Raw genomic sequence first — 11,579 nt, 5'->3', positions numbered from 1 at the left:
CCCGCCTCGCACGCGCCGCGGCCCTGCGCCCGCACTGTGCGCCGGTGCGGCAGGCCGTGGGAGCATCCGGGCATTTCCGCAGCCGAGCGGCGGTCGGGCGGCGGCGGCCGGAGCCTCCCATGGCCGGGCGGCGTCCGTCAGGCGACAGGCGAGCGGGGCGCTGAGTCCTGTGGACGCACAGGAAGCGGCTGCGGCGGGGCGCGGGGCTCGTCCTCTTCTGGCCCAGAGCTCGGTCCAGTCGGGATCCGGAGATGCATCTGCATCAGGTCCTCACCGGGGCTGTCAACCCTGGAGACAACTGCTATTCGGTGGGCAGCGTCGGGGACGTCCCCTTCACGGTGAGCAGGACCGGGGCCTTCCGGAGGACTGCGAGCGGCGGGCCCACCCACGCCCCCTCGGCTCTGGGCTTGCTGGGGAAGGTTGAGGAATCACCGCCCTCGTTCACCCCGCGAGCGCGCCGCTGGCAGAGCTGGAAGGTTCGGGGCAGCCCCCGGGTCTGCGGTGCCGGGAGGTAGTTGTAGCGGCTGTAGCCCGGGGCGGTTTCCACCTGCTCCCGGCTGGCAGCGAACGGTCTCAGTGTGGGACGTGGTGGGGTGTGGAGGCGACGCTGCACCCTGGCTCCCCGTCCAGCCTGCGGCTTTAAACGCGCCCTCTGTGTCTCCCAAGGCAGTATCTTAGCACAAGGGAATAGAAAAATTCGCTCTATTCCGGAAAGAGAATGGAAATCACCTTTCCAGGAGTGGCCTATCTTATCTGGCGCAAGGTTCCGTTTTGGTAATCCTTTTAGGATTAATACCTTAATCTTTGCAAGGTAGTTTTTTTTTTTTTTGTTAACCTGATGTGTATATTTTATGACTTTTTCTTGGGCGTGTGATAAAGATGTATGTAAACATAACGCTTTCGAAACTAGTACATGTTTCTCAACTCGAAGGGATTTAGCAGTTCTTTTTTTGAGAATAGGTTGTTAAAAATCAAGCTCTTCTAGAGATTGTTTTATAAGACATGGATTAATATGAGTTTTTAAAATTAAATTTATATACGGTCCTTCTTAGAAGGAATTATATTAGTGAGACCTCTGTTAAGTACATATTGCTAATCATTGTGCTTAATAAAATTGGATATTGCTTAGTAATATGCTTTGTGGACAACAGAAACCATTCGATCTGATGTCTAGAGCAGCATGTTTTTAAAACTGCAGAAAAAAATTACAGCAAAACTGCAGAATCATGTAGCAGTGCATTCTGGAACACTATCTGTTTTTGATGTTTTGATTCATTAAAAATAGCCCGACAAGGTCGCTTTTGCTCCTTATTAATTTTGATATGTAGTCAGCTCAGCTTTGTTCTAGCTTTGACAGAATCCTTTAAAAAAAAACAGGGTTGTTTGACATATACTGTTCGGTCACTATGAGTGGTAGTGTGTTTGGTGCACATGTGACTTAAAACATCATTACAAGGCTCTGTGAGAGGGCTTGCTGGGTTAAGTGCCTGCTACCAAATCTAAAGACCCGAATTTAATCCTTCTGTGGCTCACATGGTAGAAGGAGAGAACAAACTCATTGCAGGTTGCCCTCTGACCTCTGCATGGTCACCGTGGTACTCATGTGTGCCCTTCCCTCACAATGAAAATTGTCAAAAAAAAAAAACCCAAAAATATTAGCCTAGAATGGAGGTTGGTCTTTAAGTATGTGGAGATTGTTTGGGGAATAGAGAAAAAGAATGCTTTTGTGTGTTTTAGTGTGTAGAGAAGGAGGAAGTCCCTTAGGATCAGAAGAATGGCTTTCCTTCCCAGGAAGTAAATCTGGACTTTTGATTATGGGTATTTTACCTCTGTCCGGGGTGATGGTCGTTTACTGTGTCCATCTAAAGTGAAGCATTAGCTGGGTGTGATGGCACACACCCCTGAATCTAGTACTTAGGTGATAGAGGTAGGAGTCCATGCCTTAAAACAAGCAAAACAGAACACAGGTAATGTTCCCTGCGGAGCTGGTTTGCAGAATTAAGCTAGATTCTTCCTGGAAAGGCCAGTGTAAGAACTGTCAGTGTTTTGCAGGTGTGGTTATGCCACAGGCCATATGTGGCCACAGCTCCCACTTTCATTTAGCCTATCACCAAATCTTTGAGATTTACCCCTTTGCATGTCTGTAGTCACCACCTTGCTGGGGAACCTTATGTTCATATGAAAGCTTCCAAATGGGATTCCTATACTCATCTCGGTGTTTCAGGTCTTCTCATGGCTGCTAGGATAATTGTTCTGAGTGCTGTTTCATCATGCCACTCTTGGTTTGAGAATGTATGGTCCCTAGCAACCACATCATGGAATCATCAGCAGATGTCTGGTCGTCTTTCACTTTGACTCTTTCTGTTTTTCACATTGTCGTCTGTGACAGTGATCTTACTGTAGCCTATGCTTAAAAACTATTTCTCTTGTTTTAAATTATTTGTCTGTGGGTCTATACAGATGCCCTTGGACGCTCGAGGAGTCAGATACTCTGGAGCTGAAGTTATAGGGTGTTGTGAGCTACCTGGCATGGCTGCTGGTGACACAGCTTAAGTCCCGTGCTCTCGACCACGGAGCTGTCTCTCCAGCCCTGTAGACTACATGTTCACGAGGAGAACCTTGCTTATAAACTTCCCACTAAAACTAAAAATTTATTTGGTTTAGGATGGCTGTCTGTGACAATGTTAGTTTGACCCTCTGGCAAGTGCAAATACAGTTCTACTTTGTACACCTTTCATTTTAGTATCTTAATTATGCATGCCATGCTCCAATTATCTTGCTGTGAACTAGAAATGATCTGGGCATTGTGAAAACATATTTGCTTAAAGACACAATAATAAAATGTTCTCAAGTACTCCAGAATCAACTAACACATACCTCAAATAGCTTTATATATAGTAAAAATAAAATGACAGAAAATGAAGTTTCTTTATATAGAGCATTCTGTTGAGCTTTTAAGAGTCTGATAAAAAAGCTTTCAGTTCTGGATCAGGTGACTAAAGGGGTGCTAGGCATGGCTGGAATGAGTCTTGTGACTATATTGATGGGCTTTTCTCAGAAATTTCCTTCTTAACAGAGAGCCTGCTCTGAACCGCATGTGTGCATGTGTGTGTGTCTGTCTAGTCTGTTTGTCTGTCCCCCAGACATGGATAATATAGAAGGAAAGACTGCTTTGCAGCTAGCTAGTGGTTCTAAGTTGATGTGTTGTCTCATATCTTGGGGGACCTTTTCAAAATAGAGTAGATAATTTACTTGGAATCTATAAACTGAAAAAAATTAGAATAGAATTGTTCTAGGAAGGTTTTCAGCACTTATGACATTGTAATAAATGGGAAAATAGTGTACTATATATTTCACTGTACATAGTGGGGGGAGGGGCTTGTTTGGTTGGGCGGGGCTGTAAGTGGCTGCTTGGTGATGTCGTGATGCCCCAGCTTGTGCTGTATGAGCATGGTGGTGCAGTTTGTAGTGGGTTGGAGTGACGTGTGCCATTTCATTGGCGACTGTGTGCTGTGATATTTATTTGTGTTCTGTCAGTGGACAGCAACTTTCTTTTTTCTTTCATCATTCAGTTGTGACTTTGTAAATATTTAAAAATGACATTTTTGTATATTGTTTTTAAAGCATCACCTTTTTAATCAGTCTGTTCTTTTTAGTGTAACATCTAAGTAGTCCAAGAGTGCTTAACATGCTTATGCTTTTTTTTAAAAAAAATATTTATTTATTTATTTATTTATTTATTTATTTATTTATTTATTTATTTATTTATTTATTTATTTATTTATTATGTATGCAATGTTCTGTCTGTGTGTATCCCTGCAGGCCAGGAGAGGGCACCAGACCTCATTACAGATGGTTGTGAGCCACCATGTGGTTGCTGGGAATTGAACTCAGGACCTTTGGAAGAGCAGGCAATGCTCTTAACCACTGAGCCACCTCTCCAGCCCCCATGCTTATGCTTTTTTAATTTATGTTTTCTTCAATTACATTGCGATAAGTGAAAGATTTGAGACTTTTTTTATATTTATTTATTTATTTATTTATTTATTTATTTATTATGTATACAATATTCCGTCTGTATGCCTGCAGGCCAGAAGAGAGCACCAGACCCCATTACAGATGGCTGTGAGCCACCATGTGGTCGCTGGGAATTGAACTCAGGACCTTTGGAAGAGTAGGCAATGCTCTTAACCTCTGAGCCATCTCTCCAGCCCCCGAGACTTTTAATATATATATATCTCATTTACTATTTATTACTTTCTTGAAAAAAGTCCTCCAAATATTAAATTATTAAATAATTGTAATAATGATGCTTACTAATATAATTTTAAAATTTTGCCATCTGTCCTTAGTTTAATGTGTATTTTTTGATGTATAGAGCAATTGATATTATTTATTTATTTATTATTTTTTGAGACAGGTTTTCTCTATAGCTTTGGAGGTTGATGTTATTTTAATCTCTTTTTTTTTGTTTTTGTTTTTTCGTTTTTGTTTTTTTGTTTTTCGAGACAGGGTTTCTCTGTAGCTTTGGAGCCTGTCCTGTAACTAGCTCTTGTAGACCAAGCTGGCCTCGAACTCACAAAGATCCGCCTGCCTCTGCCTCCCGAGTGCTGGGATTAAAGGCGTGCGCCACCACCGCCCGGTGATGTTATTTTAATCTCACATGAATATAGCATCTTAATACAAGTTTGCAGAATTAGTCATTTCCATATGTTTATAATGTATTGGCAGATTAACCATGATGAACTTGAGTGCAAATATGCAGATAGATAAGAACATATATAGTTTGGGAAGATTAGTATTAGGACTCTCCAAGGGCAAGAACATCAAAAACCAAGGATGGAGTAATACAAAGTCTGAATATCAAGCAAGTTCTCTTCATGTAGGATTTTTTTTTCTTGTCACCCATAGGGCTTTATTAAGCACATACCCTTAGAATGTCGAAAAATATAATCTACAAATGTCATTAATAGCCTTTTGTTGTTTTCTTGAGAGAGGGCTTTGCTGTTTAGCTTAGACTGAATTTTAGTTTGTGACGCTTTTATCTCTGCCTCTGGAGTATTAGAATTACAGTACAGACATGTACTACCACGCTTGGCTTACAATTAAAAAATTTAATTAAGCCTGGTGGTGATGGTGAATGTCTTTAATCCCAGCACTTGTGGGGCAGAGGCAGGCAGATCTGTGAGTTTGAGGCCATCTTTGTCTACAGAGCAAGTGCCAGAACAGGCTCCAAAGCTACAGAAAAACCCTGCCTCAAAAAAACCAAAAAAAAAAAAAATTAATATACCCCTAAAAGGTTGGTCTGAATGAAAACTGTTCCTTTAAGAATTTAGAGATAGTGGCTGGAGTGATTGTTTAGCAGTTAAGCCCAAAGACTGTCCTTTCAGAGATCCAGGTTCAAGCGTAGCACTTATATGGCAGCTCACAACTTTCTGTAACTACAGTCCCAGAGCATCTCTTCTATACTCTGCCATCACCAGGCATGCAGATGGTGCACAGACACACATATGTACAGGCCAAACACCCTTACACGTAAAAAAAAAAACAAGAAAAGAATTAGAAGATAGTGTTACATGCTCTTTTTTCTAGTGATTAGATATGTTTTAACTCTACTGTAGAGTAACATTTTTCTTTTAGAATTATGGCAACACCATAAAGACCAACCTGCTTATACATTTAGCATGTTTGTTGAATGCATAGATGTGCTGGACTCTGTGGAGATTAAAAAACCCCAAAGGGCATAGCCCTGACACAAGGGAGAGAACCAGAGAAGTGGAAAACATAGAAATCTAATAGCAGAATTAAGTCCGTTAATCACAGCTGACCCGGTGTATGGCATTATTAGGCATTTGCTGCTGCTGCACTTCTTGTGGAGACTTAGGAGGAATGAGAGGTTACTTTTGCATGGGATATCAGAGAGTTGGACAGAAAAATGTTCCTGCACTGGTTGGCTATTAACAGGTGTGGCACCACGAATCTGACTACCTATGCATAGAGTGAAGGGGAAGACAGAAATCAGAGATTTAGAAGGGATTTCAAACTGGACCATTTTTTTTTTTGAGATGGTTTTTTTGTAGCTTTGGAGCCTGTCCTGGAACTAACTCTTGTAGACCAGGCTGGCCTCGAACTCCTAGAGATCTGCCTGCCTCTGCCTCCCAAGTGCTGGGATTAAAGGTGTGTGCCACCACCGCCCATTTGGTTTTGGACTGTAACTTTTTGTTTGAGTTGGTAGGCAATATCAAAAACTATGGACTTATATTTAGTGTCAGTTGGTATGTGTGTGTGTGACTTCTAAGTCCCTGTGTAGATTGTGGATCCCCCCCCCATCTGAGACGGGGGTCTTTCTATCCAGCCTTTGATATGTAGATCAAGCTGACCTCTAAGTCAAGAGATTCCCCTGCTTCTGCCTCCTGGATGCTGGAATTTAACCTCAACACTGAGCCCTGTGTGGATTGTTAATTAGCTTTTCTGCTTAGGTGGGAGGATGCGCTGCTTTCCAGAAACTCTGATGTGGTCTGAATGCCTTCCTTTACAATGAGTGTCCAAGTACTTCTATGATCTTGATAAAATCACCTGAACATTTTTACATTTTTCATCCACAAACAAATTCTTAAATAAGGTGCTCTGTACGCATTTAGTGAATTCCTTTAGAAATTCCCGGGGGCCAGAGTGAAAGTGACCAGCACTATAACATAGTATTGAAGCCTGACTGTTGCCTTGTCTCTTGAGACCCCATGGTCTGGTACTCTAAAATTTCAGGTTTCATAAAAAGCCCATTCAGAATTTTTGAAGTAGTGGCTCACAGCTGCCTCTTCTACATTAATTATTTTATTAATGTGTGTCCACATGTATGTATATGGACATGCATGTACCATGGCATGCATGTAGAGGTGAGAGGACAGTTTGTAGAAGTTGATTATCCCCTTTTAACATGTGGGTTCCAGGGATTGATGTGGTGGTGGGTGCCTTTCCCTGCTGAACCATTTCACCACCATCTACCCCGTCTTTATCTTCTTTTTTTTTATTTTATTTTAATTTTTTTTTTTTACTTTACCTCAGCATGCTATGATGCAGTGGTGATTTTTTTTTTCTTTTTCGAGGCAGGGTTTCTCTCTAGTTTTGGAGCCTGTCCTGGAACTAGTTGTAGACCAGGCTGGTCTCGAACTCACAGAGATCCGCTTGCCTCTGCCTCCCAAGTGCTGGGATTAAAGGCGTGCACCACCACCGCCCGGCTCCATCTTTATCTTCTTGCTGTGTTGCTCAGACTGTTCTTCAACTGGTAATTTTCCTCTTTCAGCCTCTCAAATGCTGGGACTACAGTTGTGTGCCACAAACCACTCTTGGAAAAATTTATAACAGTGGTTCTCAACCTTTGGGTTTCGACCCTTTGGAGGGTCGAACAACCCTTTCATAGGGCTCACCTATCAGATATCCTGCATATCAGATAATCACATTACAATTCATAACTAGTAAAATTACAGTTGCAAAGTAGCCGCAAAATAATTTCACGACTTGGAACTCACCACAACATGAGGAACTGTATTTTAATACAGTTAGGGTTAGGGCTGCAGCATTAGGAAGGTTGAGAACCACTGGTGTACAACAAATCAGAATCTTGGTATTTAATCATCAAAAGGAGTACAGAATGTTGTTAACAACCACAGGACTCAGTGGGAAAACAAGTAGTGCTTGGGCAGTTGAATTGATGATAGAAAGCAAAGCATTATCATCCACTTTTAATTAGAATATTATTTTGTGTGTATGAGTTTTTGCCTGTATGTATGCATATGCACCACATGCATGCTTAATACGCGAGGAGGTGGGACAAGGGTTGTTGGATCCTTTGGATTGGATGTTGTGAGCTGACATGCGGGTGCTGGGAATTGAATTGAATCTAGGTCCTCTGGAAGAGCAGTCAGAATTTTTAATGGCTAAGCCATCTCTATAGCGTCATGGCTAGTTATTTTTAAAAGCAAGTTTCTAAGTTAGATATGTTAGTATAAATTTTAGACTTTTAATTTTAGAGTTTGTGGAATCCATTTGCAATAGAGTTTTGATCTGGAACTCTTTAATTCATACTGTCAACTTATAAGCCTGTTACTAAGGAGCAGACACAGCTTATACAGGTTGTGTTACTAAAGAATAGACACAGCTTTACATGGTGTGTGGCTATTTTTTTTCTTTCTTTTAGAGATAGTCTATTGTAATCCTAGGAGTTGGTGTTTGTATACGTGTAAACCCAGTTGCCTAAACTTCTGATCCTCTTATATGAGTGCTTAGGTTTAATGTCCCTGATCTTACACATCTGACAGTTAACTGACTCCTGACTGAGAGGTCAGTGGTTATTTCTGAATAGAATCTGACTCTCATTGAATATGGTAATTTGATGGGGTGACTTAAAGGAAAAATGATAATATTTAGGTGGGGGTGGGGTGGAGTGGGGTGGTGGAAAGAGGAGGATCAGGAAGAGAAACAGCAAAATCAGACCTCTTCCTCTTCCTGCTCCTCTTCTTTCTCCTGTTTCTTCTCCTCTTCCTGTTTCTCCTTTTTCTTCTATAAATAGATGCATTTTCATCACATCCTCTAAATATTGCGTTCTTCCCCAGACATAATAATAATTAATTATACTAAATCATAGTGATAGTTTTCTCCTATGACTTTAGGAAAAGCCCAGGAAATCAGAGTTATTTAGCAAGCGGGCGGCAACAGACATGTGCACTGGTTCCTTCCCCCCAACAAGATGAAAACAACAAAACCAAAAGAAGAAAGCATATATAAAGTTTGGTTTATACTCAGTTCACAAACTTATGTAGCTTATTTAGTAGCTACAGTTCAAGAATGAAATTCTGGCTGTACAGAGCTGTAATATCAGCTACTTGGGAGTTTGAGGCAGGAGGACCATAAGGGCAATCTGGGCTGCAGAGTGAGTTCAAGGTTAGCCTGGGGAACTTAGCAAGCCTCTGTCTGAGACTATAAAGTAACGAGGGCTGACAGGTGGGCTCACTATCAAGGCTAATCAAGGGCATCCACCATGGTCAGCTGGTTCAGAATATATCTTTTATAAACATGTAACAAAAGGGTATGCACATGCGTATAAGATGTGCACCTAGGTACAGTCGTATAGATGAATGGACAAATAGTTAGCTCAGCTAAAGCTGTTTGTTTCATAGAACACCATTTTTATTTGAAAGACCATCTGATAAACCAAAGCTATTTAGATATTTGGCAGTCATTTTCTCAAAAATGAATGAAGCAAAGGTGCTTTTTCAAAGATTTGACATTATTTTCTGGCAGTGCTAAAAATCAAGTTAGAATTAGAAATATGGAACGATGGACTTGTAAAACAAACTTTATAGCTTTCCAAATAACGAATTTCCTTTTAAGGACAATGATATTATAGAAGTATATAGCTTTTTTTGGCTGACCTGAAACTCACTATGTAGAAAGCTGGGGAACTTTCAGTGATCTCCCCACCTCAGCTTCCCTAGTGACAGAGTTACAGGTGTGTGCCTCTATACCTGGCCTATAAAGTGTAATATTTTGATATTGTGTAATATTATGGGTTAATATTTAGAAACTCTTCACAAGCTGGCATATCAGCATAAAAGTAAGATGATCTCAGGTGTTCAAGGTTAAAAAAAGATACATGGATTCCAGCATCACATTACACAGGAAAAGGCAAAGGTAGCCTTAGGCTTGATTAGCTCCTGGGAATCTGTGTACTGGAATATTCTTTCTGTTGATAGATTTAGTCTGAATGCCTAGGGTCCTGAATCTTATTCACCACTCCACCTAGATTGTTTATTAGAACAATATAATTTATAATGATACCGTGTTTCCCTTCTGGAATGCTGGGATTATTAGATTCTGGAGTTGTTTTGTAGCTGTATCCTTCAGGACTGGGATTCATAACTCTGCATTTTGATTGGGTCTGGATTTCTGTAATTGTCTTTACCTGTTGCAAAGAGACGTTTCCTTGATGAGGGGTGAGGACTACACTTACCTGTGGGTGTAAGGACAAATGTTTAGAGTACAGTTAGGGATGGTGATTTAGGAAAACAATGGTTCTCCAAGATCCATGACGTCACTGGCCTTCGTTAGCTCGGTTTCCAGTACCAGGTGTAGTTTTTCTCTTGTTGAGCAGGTCTTAAGTCCAATTGTAGAGCTGTTGATTACTTCCAAGATGTACATGCCACTATTGCACCCTTACGGTTGAGAATGCCATGGTGGTCATTGTTTTGAGTTATAGGTATTTATAGCTAGGCAGGACTGTTGGTTTCTTCTGGTACCATGAAAGCAAGTCCTTGAGAGGAGACATTCAGGTTAGTTTCAGCTCAGGACTCTCTGGGTCCTGTTTCTGAAGCGTAGGTGCTTTTAGCAATAGGGACTTACATTCCATCTCTTGGGGAGAACCAAGGGCAATAACAGTGGGCTGTATGTTTTGGTTATCTCTTGGACAGCCCTGGCCAACAACTCAGAAGAAGGTGTTTCATGCCTGATATTTAGGTTTTTGTTAGATGGTCATTAGCTCTAGGAGGGAACATTGTCAGCCCATACGGAAAATACTCATATAAATTATGTATATGTATTTATACATAGAATTATGTTCTTTGTAGGTTTGTTTTATGTAGTTACTTAATAGTATGATTTCTGATGACTTTTTCAGACATCCTTATTGTTATTTTTTCCTCCTCTCTATTTCTTCTGTATTTACTTTCCTAGCTCCCTCCTCCCCCTTTTAGGTTGAGTCTCCCTATGTTGCCAGGCTGGTAGGTTTAAGGTAATTTCCTTCCTCAGCCCTGATTAGTTGGGACTAAGGAGCGTGGCACTGCACTTGGCTCTTGGGAAGATTTTGTCATTCTGTGCTTTGTCTTTGTGACTGTTAGACAAGACATATTTGTGAGTCAACATTAGCATCCCAAGACTGTTCTTTGGAGGTAATTTGTACAACCTCCAGACAGTGCAGACGGTCCTCTGATCTTTAGTTCTTTGCTTGTTTACAGAATACAGAACACCCGATAGAGTCACCTAATGAGGTGTTTCCTAGACTGTGTCCCCACCAGGAGTGACACAGTTCTATTTTTATTTTGTATTTTCTTAGGGAAAGTCAGATTCATGTAAAGAATTTTAAACATTTTTGTTTTTGTATTTAACTTTGTTATTAGTGTTTTGAGATAGGGTCTTACTCTTTGACCCTGGCTGGCCTGGAAATTATAGTAATCCTCCTGCCTTAGTTGGTCAAGTACTGGAATGGCAAACGTGAGCCACCCTATTTGGCATTTACTTGACATTTGTGTTTAACTATTTGAAATATATAAGAAATGTGAGAGGTTGAAAAATGAATTATAATACTAATTTTTTATGAAAATAACATTGTCAGTGCAATTATCTAAAAATAAAGTGAGAGGGGCTGGGATAATCAGACATGCTTCATCATTGTTTCAGGTGACCTTAAAAATCTCTAAAGAAGGAAACGGGCCCAGTGGTGGTGGCACACACCTTTAATCCCAGCACTTGGGAGGCAGAGGCAGGCGGATCTCTGTGAGTTCGAGACCAGCATGGTCTACAAGAGCTAG

General features: G+C 41.0%; 1 protein-coding gene across 4 annotated transcripts in view; it reads left to right on the top strand.

Annotated features, from left to right (window-relative positions):
- The first annotated feature begins 7 nt into the window (after positions 1–7).
- The window catches only part of Dmxl2 (Dmx like 2), a 134,475-nt gene continuing 122,903 nt past the window's right edge, over positions 8–11,579 (top strand). For 2 of the 4 annotated variants that reach the window (XM_013346242.2, XM_005347367.3), the window contains exon 1: positions 8–338. In XM_013346242.2, the coding sequence (XP_013201696.1) occupies positions 252–338 (87 nt within the window). In that variant the 5' untranslated portion in view covers positions 8–251. The remainder of the gene's footprint in view (positions 339–11,579) is intronic. The other 2 variants (XM_005347369.2, XM_005347368.2) reach the window with 1 other exon arrangement.

The sequence above is a fragment of the Microtus ochrogaster genome, chromosome 5 (genome assembly GCF_000317375.1).
Source record: "Microtus ochrogaster isolate Prairie Vole_2 chromosome 5, MicOch1.0, whole genome shotgun sequence".
Lineage (NCBI taxonomy): Eukaryota > Metazoa > Chordata > Mammalia > Rodentia > Cricetidae > Microtus > Microtus ochrogaster.
The sequence above is the reverse complement of the archived record's forward strand: the minus strand, read 5'-3'. Positions and strand labels throughout refer to the sequence as shown.